We start from the raw sequence: 19,943 nt of genomic DNA on the forward strand, positions 1-19,943 counted from the left end.
CATTGAGTGATGGCTTAAAAGAGATGGGGAAGTTAATGGCAAACTTAATCTCCCTCTTGCCTGTCAATCAAATGCTTCCACCTAGAAGCAAAAGGTAGAAATGAAAAATAGACAAGCCTGTTTGTTTCCTTTTTAGATATTCATTTATTTTTCATGATATCATCACTTTTTTCCACTTACAAATAAGTTCAAGAATTGAATAAAACAATAAAAAAGACATACAACAATGAGCTTCCCAAAATAAACAGGGAAAAATTAACAATCACATTGAAAATACTTTTGGTTATTTTCAATGTATCCTATTTTACAGACAAGTATTCCAGTTAGATTATTTGATTATTTTTGTGTGGCTTTTGAATGCATTTTGTTGCCAAAGACCTTGTTATTGTGCCCTGGAAATACTGTAGGGAAATTTACAGACATTCACAGATGTGTATTTGTGTGTTTGCCTATAGGTAGAATTGTTGGGGGCGTACTCCTAGGCATGTGGGTACATAGAGGGGGAACTGATAGTAACTTGATGTCTGCAGGTCTCTGCACAAGACAGAACACGCTTTTGTATTATCACTGATGTTGACAGAGATCTACACACACACACACACACACACACACACTCTCACACCACACACACACACACACACACACACACACACACACACACACACACACACACACTCACACACACTCACACTCACACACACACACACCAGATCTTCAACCAGGGCAGGTTAGCCCCAGACACATAAAAGGTTACTTTGAGTACCTCTTCGCCCCCTGTTCACAGATTTGGATCTCAGCACTGTGTGTCTTTATAATAATCTTCTGGTCGATCTCCCACTCTGCAAGTCCCATTGTCCTCAACTCACAGCACTTATAAACACTATGAAGTTTGCTGTGCTACGTCCTGGACTTTTCATAGTCTGGTTGGGTGCAAGTGAGCAAGACTGGAACCCTCTTTGCCAAGAAAAAATTAATGGTGCGCAGCAATATGCCGAGCAGGCTGATTTTGCCCAAGGGAAATGCAATACACAACCACTATCTCCTTCACTTGCTGTGGGCCAAGCCAACTAGAATGTTCTTTGTAAATTGCGGTTGAGGGATAAAACTGAGTTTCCGCTCGCAGGGAATATAAACAATAAATAAAAATCTTTGAAGTTGTCTTTTCCCCCTCTGCTCTGGTATAGTCATGTGAGTGTGTAGTTGATGCTTGAAGCTCATTGCAGTGCTGAAACAGAAGGGGTTCAGTCAACTGCTTCCCTTTGTAACTTTTGTAATCTTGCTTACCGGCTCTCTTTGTGCTGGTGTAGGAGGGTGAAGGTTTCAGAATAGAGAAGGGGGATTTAGTCTTGAGTCTGCCCAGACTTACATCTACTTAGACTGTCTGACATTCTGGGGGCAAAGCCCTTTGATTGACTTTGCTGGTACAAAACGAGTTTTAATCTTCAAAGATTTTAATCTGCTGTTTTGTCTGTTAGTCACAAGAGGTGGGGGGCCGAAAGCTGTTAACAGTCACATAGTTAAGCAACAAAAAATAACATCAAGACACAAGTATAAAAAATGTACATACAACACAAAAAATGTCAAATTCACAAGAGCTCTAGAGCCAAATAAAGCAATACAAGCATCAGCCATTTTCTCTGAAAGACTTCTCTTCATTTGGTGACTTGAAGGTCATTCACAGCAAGCACTGCTCCCTTCGGGGTAGTTCTGAGGAGTTTCAACATACAGCAAAAAACAAAAACAAATTGCTGATCATGTTTAGTTGAGTTGTTACAATGGGGAAATGGCAGCACAGCCCCATTTCAGTGTACACTCCTTTTTGAACAGTTAAAGGAGGGCATGGGGTCACTATGACCCTAAATTTCAGCCAATGACAACACATCACCTGTCCTAGCATCACTTGGCCTTTGACCTTGTGCTGATAGCATGGGAGCTGAGAGGTTGCCAGTCCAGCTATGTGATTGAAGAAACATTATTGAAGCAGGATGCAGCGTGTAAATGGAGTAGAGGCACTTTAAATGCTTTTTAAAGTCCAAAAAAATCTTTCTACGTTTAATGTCTACTTAGACAATTGAAGGGAATTGAGTTAAATATATGTTTAGTTTCTCCATTGCAAGTTGGCTGGCTGGTAGTCTCTCCTCCACTCTCACCAGCAACAGTAGCTCGTCTCTGTATTTCACCAGTGGGGAGAACAGAGTTGAGGAATTAATATCCTCCTTTAAGTCTGAGTAGCACTGAGTCAGGTGTCAAAAGTAGGAAGGCTTGTGAGAAGACATATTGTTGTTTGATGAACAGTGATCCTGTAGTAGCAACACCTCATACTCCAGATTGCCATTCTGAACAGCAGGCTCAGGGATCATGAGTTCTGGCTGTTTTTGAGGCAGTGCCCCATTGTCCAAGCCAGCCTTAACACCCTCCAGTTCCAGCTGGGAGGGCTCACAGTCTAGGTCCAGGTGGCCCTTTGCCCTCTTCCTGCGGAGGTAGCACACCACCCCCACTGCAGCTGCTATTAGCACCAGAAGGAGCAGGATAGCTATGGCAGGTACCAGCATGGTGGTCAGCCTCTTGTCCTCTATCTGTGCTCCCGTGGTACTGTGTTGTTGGGCGGCCGTATGGGCCTCAGTACAGACGCTGTCCATGCCATTAGGAGAACCTAGTGGACTGGCACACACATTATAGGTGGAGTTGGGCTTCAGGCCTCTGAGTCTATACTCTGGGTAGGACGCGGGAAGGCTGAGTTGCATCGGCCTGCGGTCCGGCCCAGAGAGATTACGGTAAGTTAGGCGGATTCCACGGATGTAGGGCCGCATTTCAATGTAGCGGTGAAGGTCCAGCAGGATGGAGGTCGAGGTTACATGACGTGAGCTGATGTCTGGTGCATCTGCAGTGACAGTTGCCATGGGCATCTTAACTTCAGGTGGAGAGGCTGGGTGATGGTGCCGGATCTCACAGTAAATACCAGAGGTGCCGTGTAGGCAGGTACACTCCACCTGACCCCGCTGATCCAGACGACAAGTACCCCCATTCAGGCAGGTGTTGGAAGGGCAGAAATGCTGCTCCTCCTCTGGATCCATGCTGCTGCTACTAGGGGAGGCAGGGACAGGAGGCAAGGGAGAATCATCTTCCGTGTCTATGGGGTTGTCACTGGGTCTGGGTACTGGAATATCCCTAGTAGTGCTTGGGAAGGTGGTGGCAGGAATAGGCAGGGTAGTGCTGGTTTTGACTGTGCTGGTGGTGACTGTAGTCGTGGTAGGGCAACCAAAGTCCCTGTGCTCCAGTCTCTCCAGTACCTTTCCAGCATTGATAGGTGGGAAATGGCAGCGGGTCTCCTCTGTTCTCTCCAGGGTGATGCCCTGGGCTCTCAGCCAGCTGGGGAACCAGGCTAAGGTGCACAGGCAGTTGAAGGGGTTCTCTGCCACCGTAAGCTTGTTAATGTGGGGGAAGAGCTGGGAGAACTCCTCAGGGAGGCCCTGCAGACTGAGGTTGCTGATGTCCAACTCCTGAAGCTCTCCCAGGTTCTGCAGGTCCTGAACCTTCAGAGGACCCATAGGGTTCCCAGCCAGGCTAAGGTGGATCAGCCCACGGGCCTCCTTCAGCGCTTGGGGGAACGTCTCCAGCTGGTTTCCTGAGATGTCCAGCTCATGGAGGTTCCTCAGACTGGCCATTAGTTCCTCATCTAGGCTGGTGAGCCCCACCCCAGCCAACTTCAGTGACTCTAGATTGGGGGTCTGGAGATCTGAAGGACCCAGGGAGGGTAAGACATTAAAGCGCAGGTCCAGCAGCAGCAGCCGGGGCATGGAGAGAGCAGGCAGAGATGTCAGCTGGTTCCCCTGCAGTTTGAGCTCCAGCAGCTGCTCCAAGCCATTGAAGGCTGCAGGGTGGATGGTCTTGATATGGTTGCTATACAGATAGAGACGCTCCAGCAGGGCCATACCTTGGAAGCATTCTTCTGAAATGTGGGTGATTTGGTTTGATGACAAGTCCAGGTTTCTCAGAGAGGTCAAAGGTTCAAACACCCTATCTGGAAGTTCAGTCAATTTGTTCTGACTGAGATCCAGCATCTCCAGGCTCTCCAGACCATCAAAGTCCTCTGTTGTCAAGCCCTCAATGCCATTGGCGAAGAGGTAGAGGTTTTTCGTGAATGTAGGCACTCCCTGGGGAATGGTGGAGGAGCGTCTCTGGAAACATAAGATGGATTCTGGCGTGGAACATGAGCAGTCCTTTGGGCAGTCGCTGGACAAGATGCCATCAGGTAGGAGGAGGAAGAGCAGGAAGAGAAAGACCTTCATGGTGCAGACTCTTTCTTTCTCCCTGCTCAGCCTAAAACAAGAGAACAAAGACACCGTCAATGACCTGTGTATTTATACAGAGAAATATATCATGCTGTAAACACTGGTTCATTGTAGAATGGGATACATAGAACAGGTCATCATAAAACCGTACAGTTATTCTTTGTCCTTGCAAGACCTTGTGAGGGCCATGTTTGAATTTAGGAGCCTACAGCTATTACATGGGCAGCAAGAAACAGATACACAAAGCTGAAATGGTGACTTTTTCCTATGAAACATGTTTTTTCTATATAGAATTTTCTAAAGGCGGGAATAGGTCAGTTATTGATTGATTGTGCGGTCCTGTAATGTGTTTCATAGTGGAGATTATTATCAGGGGGTTTAACTGTGCATACTTCAGTGATCAAAGGCAGCCTCTTGGCACAAGGTCTCTCAAACAATAGGCTGTAGCCATGACCTCAGGCTCCAGGAAGAACTTTCCACTGTAGTCAGAGAAAAGTTGGCTCTGTGGCGTCTTGCCACACTCTTTTGGCTAAAAGAGTGCCACATTCTCCATGCAATGTGCTGTGTAATTGATAGTACTGTGAGATGCTGAAACTGTTGTTTGCTTCTCTGGTGTTCCTATGGTAGATGGTTGTTGGCTTTAGGCTTTCTTGTGTGAGTGTGTGAGTGTGTGTTTGTTTGTGTGTGTTTGTTCATGTGCATGCGGAAGTGTGTGTATTTGGGTCTAAGCCGCCCACCCACTGCCATTTACTGTATTGCACACATTCTGTGGTTGTAGTGGGGATACAGTTAACTGTTCTCCCCATGTTTATGACAGACTCCATAGCCTATGAAACACACAGACACACAGCAGCAGTGAACCGATCCAATTTGTTTTCTGTTTCTGAGATGATGAATCAAAGTGAAAACACAGAGTAAGTTTGTACATTTTTCTGTCTCTTAAGTGCCATTCTAAGACGGAAAAGCCTTACACAAGCCCTCCGAATGACTTCACCATAAACACTGCTCTGGTTTCTCCAGTTTCATATAACCATACCATGTCAGTGTTGTGTGGCAGTGTGTCTACCATGCAGCACGTGGCCACGCATCTGTGGATGATTTACTTTGCGGCGTTCTAAACTTGGAGAGGAGCTGCACTGATAGCCTCAAGCTACTTCCCTGACCATAGACTTGGTATAAATAACACACGCTTTCTCTGTTGTCATTACGCAGAGTGACGGCCAACGCTACTTGCCAAACAAGTGTCTGAAATACAGTAAAAGGGCTTAAATATACAAATAGACTGAAGAGAGTAGGTCGACAGGAATATCTATTATTTTGATTTAAAGCCACTTCACCTGAGCCCCAACCGCAGCCCCAAAAACAAACACCTGGTAGAGCTTCAACACAGAACTTGAAAGGGTTGAAAGGGAGGGGAGGGATGATGGAGGGGAGAGGGAGAGAGGAATGAAGGGAGATAAAGAAGAAACTAGATGCCGAAGTGAGTCTGTGTGGCAGTTTATCATCCTCTGCTATCGAGTAAGACGGCCTTGGGAGAGAAGAGGGAACATCTCTATCTGTTGGCCATTTGTTTTCCTTTGACTTCTTTCTATCTTCCCTGCCCTCCCCCTCTCTCTGTCTCTCTTACTCTCATTCTCTCTCTGTCTCTCACTCTTTCTTTCTCAATTTCCTTCGTTCTCTCGAGGCTGATTAAAAACAGTGTGTTTGGTTGGTGGGGTGAGTTAGTGTCTGAAGTTCACATTGGGGTGAAATATGCAAAAGCTCACTTTTATTTGCTTACCGCAGGGAGTCGATGACACTTTTTTACTGTCTTTAAACCTGACACACAGAGACACAATTGTCTGATTTGCTCACTCGCTGCTAGGCTCAAAGCTCCCCTGGTGTCCGGTCTTTGCTTTATTTTGTCATGATTTAAGTTTATTGGGTAGGGATGGGGATGGGGATGGTGAGGGGGTGATACATCCAAACCTGAATTTCCACACAGAAAGCATTCTGTGTGGAAATTTATGGCACCCGCAAGTATCTGTCGGTCGACTTGAATGCCCGAGGGAGCTTCTTTTAGGGCCTTAAATGGCACAGTTGTTGATGTGTAGACTACAGCAATACCTATATGACAGACAGTGAAGCTAAGTGACTGTTTTACAGTTTTACACACATAGAGCTCACATAGTGAACATTCTGTCCTCACATTTCTGACCCTGTGGCTTGTTACACCAGAAATGTCTAAAACATTGCCTTTGACGTTATTTTCCTCATTTCCTTCTCTATCTTGGGACCTTGTTCTTTTCCTCAGAAGATTATAGCATAAATGTTTTTGTTTAGTTGTGATAGGACCATCTATGCCTCTGTCCCTCTGTTAGCATTTGCTCTCTCAAGGTCTCCTCTCTTTGATACCAGACTCTTTTGTCTGCACAGAGAAAGAGATAAGCTTTAGCTAGTTTTGTAAGCACACAAATCTGTTAAATGGCTTGCACAAATGATCCAGTTTGGTCTAGACGCTTTTGCATCACACTCCAGAATTGGTGAAGTGATGAGCTCAAAGAATCTGTCTTTTCTGACGATTTTGTCACAGTGTATTTTGGTCAGCGTTCACACATGCTGTCTGGGTTTAGAGCTCAAAATGATTGGCGAGTCTTTGTACCAAATGTTGTCACTGTGTTTGGTTAACCTTTATACCCAATACACAGAGAGCTCTGACAGTGCTCCTGTTTGCAAAACGAAACAGAGCAAAATTAATTAGTTAGGTTTCATTTACTCATCCATGCCACCTCATCCTCCTCTGAAAACAGGTTTATTGACTGTTCTATATGCTTAAAATCAAAATTCTGCCAGGTAGTTATTACAGCAGTATCCGAGCTACTGCCATCTTAAATCTGTTTTCCTCTTTTGAATTAATTCACTTGTTCTTGCTTTCACTCACTCACTCGTTTAATGAAACATTTTCTTTATAAAAAGAAATCACTGCCTCAAATGTCAGGACTTGGAGAGGAGATCAAGGGTTTTGGGGGGCGCAGAGGGGAGGAGGAGGAAGGGCCAGTATCATCTCATCACGCCACAGCTATGGCATTTATTTTCCTTCTCTTTCAGCATACTTTTCTTTCCGCTCCTCCTTGAAATTGCAACCCCCTTGGAAAGATTCCGTGATCTCCTCTTTTTCCTCCTACAGGGTATAAACTAGAGGGAATCATGGCATTCACTTGAACCCCACCGCCAACACATTCTTCTTCTTATTATCCAAATCATTCTTTGAAACTGGGCAGAAATGTTACCCTGCGCAGCCAGATGTCAATAAAATGACCCTGCTCAAACCCCGAGGCTTGATTGAACAAAGCAGCTAACTAGTTATCAACAGCCAGCACCTGCTAACAGGGCAGAAACAACTTCTAAACTTTGCCAGCCATGCAGAAAAGTTGGACCCACTCAGCAATTGTTTATGGAAAACCTTGTCCAGACAATGAAGATAACATCTGGTGGTGGTAGTTTGCCATTGGCTCCAGCTGAATGGGCAGTAGAGGTGAGGGGTTGCAGTTATCCCATAATTTACACATAGCGCCTGGGGGATTTCACTTCAATGGGTGAGTAATGACATGTAGAGAGTTGTAATGGGTTTTTTGGTCATGCCCGAGTAGCTGGGGATAAGTCCAAAACAAGGACATTTTATTTGATTCTGTGTCTTGGTTCTGTTTCCAGAAGTTTCAAATGTAGAGATCAATAGAGTAATGTTGTGTTCCTCGACTGTAGTCGTAAGTTCAGGGGAGGGTCAGGAACATTTGAAATACAGTCACTGAAAAAAAGCAGGGAGAGAGTGGTTGCATTACAGGGCTCAGAAATGATGGAGGCGCAGATGGAAGAGGGGAGAGAGGGAAAGAAAGAAAAGAAAGTGCGGCTGCCGTGCTGCGTGTGTGTACAGAACAAGGGAAAACAAAAGGATTTGGAAAGATAAACAGGGGGATGAAGGGAATAAGGAGAATCAAGCAACAGCTGGAGTGTAAGCAGACGGTCTAGTTGTGTCTCAGGTTTTCGTATCATCACTGTGTGTGGGGCTCTGGATTTTGGTGTCAATGCAGGGTATTCTGTGTGTGTGTGTGTCTGACACACATGTATGTTAGAGAGGAGAGAGAGCATGCGCCTGTGCCTGTGTATGCACTGCTCAGAACATACACTTCCCTGTGTTTGAGAGAGAGAGATATGGTATGTGTCTGAAGTTGTCCAAAAAGCCAGTCCCACCTCTTCCGGAGTTAGAGAAACCTGATATTGGTACATCAGGGCCTGAGAAGGGTATAGGGGACTGGTGCCAGAATACACAACATCAAGGCAGTCCTGAGAGGGAAGCAAGCTATGCAGATAAAACTCAGAATATTTTCCCTAGAAACTCAACGTGGTGATTCTACCGTAGCTCCTCGGGGAGGAGTGTTTATTTGACTGTGCCTCATTCCAAACCGGGCCAGGCACATCTGATAACCCAGTTGTGGAGGTGGCGGTGGGGAGGGGGAAGGGGAGGGGGAAGGGGAGGGGGAAGGGTTCACTGAACACTGCCAGATTACAGATAAACCCTAGCTTGATAGTTTAGATTCTCCTGTTTTCTTTCTGTCTCTTTGGCAGCGAGTGTCTTGTGCAGGTCTTATCAGTGCGCAAGATAACGGCCCATCATGGCGTCACTACAGTACAGATCCTTGGTTTCCCCTGGTGCTGAGTGACTCCTGACTGTGTGGCATTAACTCAAGTGTTTCGGAGTGAGTGGAGGGCCCAGAGAGAGAGAGAAAGAGAGAGCAAGCAGACAGATAGGCTTGTCATCCTGCACAAGGAGGAATGCCCCCCCAACCTCTCTTTTCCCTGAGTTGTAATTTCCTTTTCTCTCTCCTGCGCGCTTGTTGAGACATTCCTGAGACAGGCAGCAGCTCAGCTTGAAAAGGCGAGCTCCTGCGTTGACTGTCTCAGTGGCCTAGCATTCAGAGATTAACAGAAAGTTGTCCAGGGCTTGTGAACAGACGATACACTGGATGAGTGATTGTGCGGTATATATGAATGGGAGTAAACCCCTCTTTGTTCCCAGATCTCTTATATAACAATTGTTCTTACATCTGTGTTTTCTTCATGCTCAAGTCTAAATTTGTGGGTAGTATTAGAAAAAAAATGTTGGCTGATGAATATGTGGAATCACCCGAGGGCCAGAAACAGTGAGGACAAAGCAGACGGAAAAGAGCATGGGAACGTCTTTGCGCAACACCGTGTAAGAAAAACACACGGTCAGCCCCTTGAAAAGAAAAAATAAAGAGGAGATATGAAGAAGTGAAAGAAAGAAAAGCATTTCTCTCTCTCTCTCACTCGCTCGCTCCTTGTCCCCTTTTTTCTCTCTTTTCAAGACGAGGAGGAAAGGAAAACACAAGCAAGGGAACAGGGGAGACAAAAGAAAGGTTCTGTCAGCAGGAGCACAGGGGTGGAGAGGTGGATAAGACCTGGCTTTGGGAGGGTGAAGTGGGCTTCGGCAATTAAATCCCCGCAGGCCCAGCGTCAAGAGCCCTTATCTTCAGAGCGGAAGGCCAATGCTGAGGGGCATGGAAGGGTGCAAGAGGGGGAAGAGTGGGGAGAAAATTGTGGTGTGTGTGAGTGTGTGTGGAGGAGGGTGGGGGTCACAGTGCACTTGCATAATCCAGCAGGCCAGGCCAGAGACTGTAGGGGGGCACCACGCCAAGTCCCAGTAACGGGATAAGGCTGCACACTACAGAGTGCATACTGCCATTAAAGAGGCCCCTTCTCTTCGGGGACCTTATCTTCTAAGGGAACAATGCTTGTGGTATGTGCATTAGAGTATGATCTACAGCGCTGAAAATCTTGGGGCTCGGTTCACCAGGGTACAGTACTGAAGTACACTGCCATAGCATAAAGTATTGGTCTCAGCTCCTCATCTAGATTTACTACAGTAGCACAGGGACATGAATACGAACAGTTGTAAATGATAACCTCGGTACCCATAGGAATGCTAGTGTTGAGGGCTCTAATCCGTCCCATGTCCCCTCTTTCCCTCTCTATTTATGCCCCCTTTCCATCTCTGTCCAAAATGAAAAGACAGGAGAAGGGCCACTCCTCCAAACACACGCACCCCATCTCCTCACCCCTTTCCACTGTCAGCACCATCCACACCACAGCTGGACCTTGTTATTCACAATCCAGCCGGGACATCCCTCAACATGACAAAGGGGTCAAGAGAGAATTGGGCAGAAATGAGAGTTGTAAATTGAGAAATGAGAATTGTATAGAAAATGGGTGGATAGAAAGACTACTTAAACAGTTGCGCTGGAGAGAAGAGAGAACGTTTGTGCAGACAATGGAAACATGTAGTGCAACTATGCATTTAACAATGTCAGCTATGTAAACCTAAGACTTTTGGCATGCATGTAATGCTGTGGAGTATTTGCTTTTGGCATGAGCTAATGCATCTCTAATGTGGCGCTTCATTGTCGGTAGTACCTGTTGGACTAGCCATATTAGATATGCACTCAGAATATGTATGGATCAAGGAGGGAGGCATGCTTGGACAAGGGGATAAGAGAGGAGAAAGCCATTAAAGTGAGGAGAAAGAGAGCCATGCTTTACTTTTCTTTGTCTTCAATACCAAATACAGCAGACATCAAGGCAAGTACAGCAGGATTCAGTGAGGTTTCCATTGAATGTTACTGTGACCCAAAAGCTGTCCTTGTACTAGCACTACACTGACAGCGAGGTCAGTCAAACAGGCAAAATACAAATACAAACAGAAGAGAGGAAGACAAGTACAATAGAGGAGGGATGATAGTTTTACTATGTCTGTCAGTGGCAATACTCATCTTGAAGCCACAATATCATTGCTATGCTTTGTAGTGGTATGAAGGGGGGTTAGGGGGCATAGCAGTTTTACAGAGTGCTGCACAAACAAAGCCCTCCAATTGATTTCAGCCAGACCACAAGAAAAGACCCTGTACCAGCCACATCCATAGTACATCAGCTCTGCCAATGCTGATTGATGTCAAAGGGTTGTTGTTTTCATTAACGCAAGCAACCACTTAAACAGGCAGGTTCCTGTTGGGCTGCATCCTGCCTCCTCGTTAGGGATTGGAGCTCACTTTCCTTTTTTCATCCCTTTCTCCCTTTCTCTGCCTTTTGCTCTCTCTCTTGCTCCGTATGTTGTGCAGATCTAAATGAGTTGCAAAGCTGCTTATTATCGGTGTGAAAAGTGGCCCCTTTTGTCTCAGGATTTATGGTTTTGACCGGGCCTGCTTGTAAGGACAGTGTGAAGGCCGTACCATTAGAGCCTGCAGCCGGAGGACATGAAAGAGAGCTTAATATACAGTTAAGGGGTGAATGTGGGGGTAAAGCAAGAATGAGTGCAATAGTGAGGCTCTTAAAAACAACGCAGTTACTGCACTACAGGAGGGATACAGGGCAATTCAGTATGTGATTTACTTAGTGATCCAAGTCAAATAGCCACAATTTCCATTTCCATTTTTTAAATGTGCAAACTAACTATGTTTAAAGTCGACCAGTCACTCCTCTCCCTAGTGCATCTGATCAGATAGCATCAGTCCAAAGGACAACAAAGCCCATGGACCAATGAGGCATTGAAGGACTCCTTTGGGTCAGAGGTCAGGCTCAGATTAGTGTTTCCACTGCTGCTCAGTGTTCTGTGTCCTCTGTTGTAACTCTGGCCCAGACAACACAGATAACAGGCCCTGTTTGACACAGGCACACACCCAGCTCTGGTTACACACACACACACACACACACACTCACATACACACACCTGAGGCTTGCTGGTCCTCGCCTCCACAACAGGTGCTTTCTCCACTCCTCCAGGGCAATGTGAAACCCAAAACCTTTGGAGTGTGTCTGAGTAAATGACGCGACCTGCGCCAAAGCTCCAGCCTCAGCCCCAGCCGCCTGCACGCTCCTGCCTCAGAGAGAGAGGCTGGGAGAGGGGAACGGAAGCAGGCGGAGGTGGGTGGCCAGGCAGCCGGGCCAGACCAGACCCGGATCTCTGCAACAGCAGATGTCTGCAGTCTAGTTGTGCCTCCTCTGAGCTTTAAAGCATAGAGGTCAGGCACTACGACGTCCAAAAGGAAATGTGGACTATTTCCTTTTGTTTTATTGCTGGATATGACTGATTGTGCTGTAGATGCTAGACTTGATTTCCTTTGCACTCATTTCCCAAAGATGCACATATGGAGACACACAAAGGCACCCACACCACGTACAGACATACAGGCAAGAGGTAGTGTCTCTCTCTCTCTTTCTCTCCCTTCCTCTCTCATTCTCTCTCCCTCAGTTCACATACAGTGCCCTCTTGTCTCACCCAGTGAGTGATGTCTCAACACTGACACATCTTTCATCAGTGCACCCTGCCCTGTGACCTATAGGGACAGATAGTCATTGAGGTCACAGTCATAGTCTTTTTCTGTCAGCCACAACCAGATACTCAATGCATGGCTCTGTCACACACACACACACACACACACACGCATACGCACACACACACACACACACACACACACACACCTGCCTTCCCTGTCGACCAAACATACGCTATAGCCATACAGACACATCTGTCTCAGATCTCCACCACACGATTCTCACATTACACAGACACAGAAACAGTGGATTTCAACGCACCATTGACAGCCTGGACTTTTATCCATTTCTGTTATTTCATTATGGTGTTTGATCCTATAATGCCTTGCACTGATTCTGACATAGTCCTCTTCTAAGAACCCAGTTCTGCTGTTTCTTTACATACAGCCTGGCAGACAGTTAGCTGTCCCAGCAGCCACTCTCTCATCGCTCAGGCTGTCGGTGACCTAAACAGGATGACCCCACTAGCCTGGTGATTCCATCTTTGACCTGCCTTGCATCAGTCACAGCCCAGTGACATGAAAACACAAACACCCCCCCATCTGTCTGTCTGTCTCTCTCTATCTCTCTCTCTCTCTCCCCTCTCTCTCTTCAAACAGTCCCCTCCCCGCTTTGAAATGATGGCCCATTGTGGTAGACTGGCTCCCAGGAAGGCGCCACAATTTTGTGGTGACCCTGAACCCTGTTCTCTGTTCTTCAATAAATCAGTTCAGCAGGGCTGCCCCGGCCCCTGCCGCCCAGCCAGCTAGGCCCTGGGCCAGCAGGGAGCCCATAGTGTCAGCGTGTCCTGGGTCTGCCAGGGGGTAGGGCATCCTGACCAGGTGCCCAAACCACCTCAGCTGGCTCCTCTCAATGTACAGGAGCAGCAGTTTGACTCTGAGGTCCATTTCAGCTACTAATATCCATGATCTCATTCTATCGCTCACTACCCAGAGCTCATGACTACAAGCAAGGGTCAGATCAAAAATTGACCGGGAACGTGAGCTTTGTTTTGTGGCTCTCTCTTTACAACCATGGTCAGCACACAGCTTTGCTCCTAATAGGCAGTCAATCTCACAATCCTTTACACTCCACTTGGGGCAGCAACTCACTTTCTACCTGAATTGGACAGGCCATCTTTTTCTGGGAGAGCATCATGGTCTCAGATTTGGAGGTGCTGACCCTCATCCTGACCAGGTCGCACACAGCAGCAAATCACTTCAATGCACATCAGAGGTAACAGTCTGAGGCCAAAAGGACATGATCATCTGGAAACAGCAGAGATGCCATCCTAATGCCACCAAACTGGACAGGACATCCACGACCCCTACCAGAATCGCCACCATACCAACCTTGTGCTGCTGTTATGGACACCTAAAGCAAACTGGTCTCAGGCAAGGGACCAAACAAATGGCGCTTCAAGACCTGTGCGGGAGGGAACCTCTCCTGGAATGGGGACAGGGCAATGTACTTTGTTTGTGCTGTGTGTATGCGTGAGGTGTTTGTTCCTGTATGTGCTTGCGGTTGGAGGCGGCTGGATGGACCAGTTCTGTCAGTGAGCCACAGGCCAGGAGTGATGTGCACACTCCAGCACTCTGTCTGTCCCACTAACTCTTATTTCAGCTCCAGTAGGACTGCAGTGCCAGTTTGTCACCTGCACACCATGATTCCTCTCCACCTCATGACCATCTCTTGTGTTTGTCTATTGACTTAAGTATGCTACTGGCCAAGGCAATTGAGAGGATAATATCACTTAAACTATCATTACTTAAACTAATTACTTAAACTATCATTTTTTTCCGCTCTTTTCATTATAGGATCAAGTGACAGACCAGAGTTGGTGTGCTAACAGTACAGCTGAATGTAGTCACCCTGTTTTCACCTTTGCCCCTCATTGCAACAGTGCTATGTGAGAGTTCAGAGTGAAACTCAACAAAATCAGAGGGTGTGTATGAGTCAGGCAGTATGCAGGCACACTGACAGACTGAAAGACTGACTGGCTGGCAGGCTGACTATCCTTGTTAGGCAAATACTGTCACACACAGTCACCGAGGGCAAACACTCTCAGGTTATCTGTCTGCCTGTCTGCACGTCTGTCTGCCCCTCTGGTTGGTCTTGCTACTTGTTCCTCGAACATAGTTGCCTCTCTGTCTCCCCTTGCCTCCAGGAACTCGGCTTAGCCTGGACTGATTCTACAGAATGGTCGGACCGCATTACTGCCATACTGCTAATGTCACACACATACATACATCTACACACACAAACACATGGTGCGGCGTCACTTACCAGTTAATCCGGGGTGCGTGGTGGACAGCTATCTAACGTGACACTCTTTCTCACACACACATCACACAAGTATGTCTGAAATCCCCCTCTTCACCCTGTCAGTGTGCCTCCCTCTGCTCCTCTGTTCTCCTCCTTACTTCCTCTCAGGTTTGTTCATGCGGCTGGTGAGAGTATGAGTGGAATCTGATGAAGGCACGTCTCCCCCACCTGCCATAACAGCCCTGCAGTCTGTGTCTGTGTGTGAGACGGGTCTAGCCTGCAGCGCTATGCAGCAACTATGTTGCTGTCAAACTGTTCATTAGGCTGAAACCCCGACGTGGCTAAAGTTTAAAGTATGGGGCTGACAAACAGAAGCTTAGCCGAGTGCTAATGCTGACTGGATATTAACACACACACACTCACACACAGGTAAACAACAAATTGTTTACAGTGTTTCAGCGACCAAACTTCACTTCACGATGCAGTTCATCATTGGAAACTTGTAGACTTGGAAAGGACACACACACACCTCAGTAGCACAGAGCTGTGTTTAGACTGGACTGTGTGCAAATATGTGAAGTTCAGGACACCCACACTAGCACATCTGTGGTTACACCTGGCCATCCAGAAAAAAAATCCGTTCAACCATCTCACTCTCTCACTTTATTTCTCTCGCCTCTCCCTCTCTCTAAAACTTTAAAGAGGAGAAACACAGAGAAACATTAAATGAGCCATGCCGCAGGTAGGAGAGACAAAGAAAAAGAGTGAAAGAAAGTTCATGCTTGCGTACTCCAAACAGGGCACCTATTCTTAGAACAATGAAAGGATTTGTGTCAGCTTTAGTTGATGTCCTTTTTAAAACATGCTCTGAAGGGCGCCTACTGTCTCCAATGGGAGGATTGTGGCAATAAAGAATGTGAAAGATGGTTGCTTTGGAGGTGCAGGGGAAGCGAGAGAATGATGATGAAAGGAGGAGGGGCAAACATTGTTTGTTCCTTGCGTCTAATGTCTGGCGATTGACAATTTAATTGGCTGTTGTTCACTTTGATGCAACATCACAATTTCCATCTTCAGCTTTGGACTCGTGGTACATTAGTTTTGACAAGGTGAGACATTCTATGAATACTTTCATAAGGAAGTGCGGTTCATCATGAGCTGAACATGATTTATTGTTTTAGTAAAGACTGATTCACATCCAACTTTAATTGTTTGGGGCATTGTGTAAGTGGAGAAGAGGTTGCATTGTAAACACAAGTCTGGAGTAAGTGGAATTTTCCTCATTTTTTTGTCTACCAAGACCTGTATTTAAAGGCAGGCATAGTGCAGGTCTACCTGTTTTTCAGCCCCCCCCCCCCCCTTCTTTCCTAAGAGTTACCGTTTGTTATTTTTCAAGTCATTCTGCCCTGGGGCCTTTTCCTATTAAAAAAACAAAACAAAAAAACAAAAAAAACAACCCAGGCATGTGCCACACACGCACAAGATAAATATGGCATGGAGATCAGTGGTGCTGATTAGGATGTCACAAAGGAATGCATTGTGAAACCACTGGCTGTGTTGGGACCTTGCCAAGGCTTGGGAGTTTGACTGGCAAACTGGCAGGCAGGCGGCACAGTGCACCCGCCCCCCAGCGCTGGCCTCGGGTGTCCTGAGTTTGCCTCCTCGTCCATGACTGCTGACTTGTTTGTTACAGCGTTTAATACCATGATACAGTTTTGAGGCATTGGAGATGGAGATTTGATTCCGTTCTGCTTGGATTTTTTTCCATTTTACAAAAAGTATTTAGGGACAGGCAATTTAGTATCATGACATTCTATTACTGAATAAAATTGAACGGATGTTTGAATAAAACCATTTATTTATAAAGTAACTCTATGCTGAAAAACCTCTTAATAAAAACATTTCTATCGCTTAACGTCCACAGATTATCATCCCCCAGGCCGTCACGAACTCATAAACCACGGTTTGATTAGCACCTTGACCTATCTACTACATACCTATGCCAACCACTGATCGAAACAGGTGAACCCTGCCACCTTAGTCAGTGTGAGGCAGAAGACATCAATCAACAGCAATATATTAAGATGTCACTGACATGTCATTGACCCCAGCACTGCAATTTGCCTCTAGCAGGTGTGCACTACCAGAAGATTCCTCATATCAAACACAAACAAGGCAGGAGAGAAGGAGGCGGGGGAGGTGGGTAGTGACAGAAATGGAGGAATAAGCGAGGACAAGTGAGCCAGCTCTAACCTCGGTGTCCCTTTAGGGCTGAAGCGTACACAATGGGTAAATGTGCTGCATGCAGTGATCCAGGTAACACCCTAAGAATTTCGGCATGTATTTCTTACAAGCTCACCAGATCAATACAATATAAAATCCCCCAAAGTTTAGTGCATTTTACCACAATGTTTTCTTATTTGGCTCAGGATCTGCCTTGGGAGGCTGCCCTATTTACAGACACACACACATGTATATACATTGACATGAACTAAGACAGGCTCCGCTTTGAAGAGGCCACTGAATTCAATTTGGGCCTTTCCCCTGGAGCCTGCTCATGCCCACCCATACGGAGAATTGAGAGATGGGTCCCTCGGTGCGGTTTCTGGCAGCCCAGAGCTCTGCCTCTTCTGCTTTCAGTACACAGGATCTGTGTGTGTCTGAATCCGCGCCTGCATGTGTGCGAGGCCACATTTGCTCTAGCAGTTAGTCACGCTGTCATATATCGAGAGCCTGAGACGGCCTGACAGACTGCCGCACAGAGAGAGGGAGAGAGAGGGAAAAGAATGAATGATGCTTTGTTATTGTAGCAGTGGATGTGTCTTAGCAAAAAGCTGTTTGTTTGCTCCAATCAACATGTCCGTCCATACAAGTCATTTAGTGGAGTGGATTCCTGAGCCTACCTGTAATATAGCAAACAATACCTGCCTGTGTGTTAGTGTCTGTGTGTGTGTATGTGTGTGTGTGCACAAGAGTGTGATCTGAGAGTATGTATTCTGCAGGACAATGATATAGTGTGTGTGTGTGTGCGGTACGTGCACGTCATGGAACATCCTTGTTTGCTCTACCATGTTTACTTTTAGGTAGAAATATTAACATTAATAACTGACGCTCCACACACACTCATACACTGTTAATGTTTTATGGTGTCGGCGTGTTTATGAATGCCACATGAAGTGGGGATGGCTGTGTTAATGTTATTTCTCACGCTCGTGTCCACAGCTTTAAAACACACAGATAGCTCCAGGTCGCAGTAATGAGAAACACAGAGCCTTGTCGTATGTGTGTGTGTGTGTGTGTACGCATGCATACGCTATTGTGTATTCAAGAATACATGGTTAGGTGTGGCAGAGATGTATAGCCGGCACTCAGAAGAAAAGCAGGTAAAATAAACACACACAGGATGTCAGTGTGTGCTGCAGAGTGTGCGAGCTTTGATGTAGAAATTCCAGGATTAAGGCAGAAACAGAGCGAATGTGTATGTTGACATTGAAGGTTTGCCAACGTAGGGAATAATTTATAGCAAGCGGGAAGACACACCAGGCACAAATTCCTTAACCTGAAGAAAATGCATGCGTGTGTGTGTGTGTGTGTGTGTGCCCCAGAGAAGAATTGCATGCCTCTCTGCACAGCACTGCTCTCTGCCTCTCTGTCTTCTCTGAGGAAGAGTGGGCTGCACAGAGAGGTGGAGGAGTTGTAAGGCAATTAGTGAGAGTAGCAATGTGCGTCCAGGGGCCCAGGGGCTACAGTGTTGGCCTGTGTGTGTCTTTACAAGCCCATGCAGTCTCTGTCACAGCTCACTGACAACGAGCGCAATACAGGAATGAGGCAGTATGGTAGGGGGGGTGTAAGGTAGAACGCAGCTCCACAGGGCCTCTAATCAATACATTTGGACCATCACACATAGATACATACACTGAGAAACTTAAAACACCCTAGTGCTTCTTTTTGCCACTACTCCTTAACTTCCATAACCAGACAGGCATGTCAAACTCACCACTTTATTCATTCTTTCTCTCTTTTTCCTTTCCCCCCTCACTCTGTAACCCTATACAGCCTTGCCGTATCTGTTAAATGTCACGTGTGTGTGTGTGTGTGTGTGTGTGTGTGTATGTGCACGCACACATGCATTTGTGTGTGTTTAGAGACCAACTCTTGTTCTTCTGCCAGTCTTATTAAGAGGCTCAGAGTTGTGTGAAAGGACCCCATTGAGGAAGCCGGGTGTTGTGGTTAACACAATAAGGACCGCCAACTGTGTGTGGTTTGGGTTTCTGGATGCAAATATTCAAAGGACTGTTTTGTTACGACACGTGTCAAAACTAAAACACAGTGTGCTGTTACTTATGTAATTTAAATTATATTAGACAACGGTCTATTTTGTTTGTGATGAAAATATATTCCTAATCATAACAATGTTTTTGAATTATAGTAACTGGCCACATCTTCATCATAATGACACAGATTGCTAATTAGACTGTCAGACTTAAATTAATGCTTCACTCACCCAATAAAGAAGCTCTCACTCCACTTTTTGTGAGGCAGGTCTCGTTACTTCTTTGTCTAGAAACAAAAAAAAAACAAATATACCGGTTAACCAAACCAAGCTGCAATCTGTTTCTGATCGATAGGCCGTTGTTGAAATGGTAGGCTCTCATCTTCTCTCCACGGGGGAGTCTGATCCCCTGCCATGCGTTGTTCTGCCCCACAAGCTAAACAGGAAGTTTTTCCTTTTAATTGGTTGGATTCCAGCGTTGTGCGGGAGGGTGCTGCTGAGCGCTGGCAGGCCGTGTGGCAGCGCAAGAGAATGACAGAGCGGGAGAGGAAGAATGTAGCCGGACCACTCTCCACTCTGTCAGCTCCTTGTCCTGCGGTATCAGCCCATCAGCCGTGGCCTGTGTGTGTGTGTGTGTGTGTGTGTGTGTGTGTGTGTGTGTGTACAACATAGACTCAAGCGTGGCATGAGACAATCACTGCTTGTTGAACCCCTATGTGTGCCTTTGTGTGTTTATATTATGATTGCTGGCATGA

At 46.3% G+C, this 19,943-nt stretch overlaps 1 protein-coding gene across 1 annotated transcript; it reads right to left on the minus strand.

The window, feature by feature from the left end:
• Nucleotides 1-141: 141 nt before the first annotated feature.
• vasnb (vasorin b) lies at nt 142-19,476 on the minus strand. The gene is made up of 2 exons (XM_071515598.1): nt 19,420-19,476; nt 142-4,320 (listed from the first exon to the last, which is right to left on the minus strand). The coding sequence occupies exon 2, from the start codon at nt 4,287-4,289 to the stop codon at nt 2,247-2,249; it is 2,043 nt and encodes a 680-aa protein (XP_071371699.1). The 5' UTR covers nt 4,290-4,320; nt 19,420-19,476; the 3' UTR covers nt 142-2,246.
• Nucleotides 19,477-19,943: the final 467 nt, after the last annotated feature.

The sequence above is a fragment of the Centroberyx affinis genome, unplaced genomic scaffold (assembly GCF_046629955.1).
Source record: "Centroberyx affinis isolate AG114_WGS23_722 - 3 ecotype Tasmania unplaced genomic scaffold, CSIRO-AGI_Caff_v1 ptg000360l_1, whole genome shotgun sequence".
NCBI lineage: Eukaryota > Metazoa > Chordata > Actinopteri > Beryciformes > Berycidae > Centroberyx > Centroberyx affinis.

Coding starts and splice junctions, on each gene's coding strand:
- vasnb (XM_071515598.1), bottom strand. CDS start 4,289: ATGAAGGTCTTTCTCTTCCTGCTCTTCCTCCTCCTACCTGATGGCATC.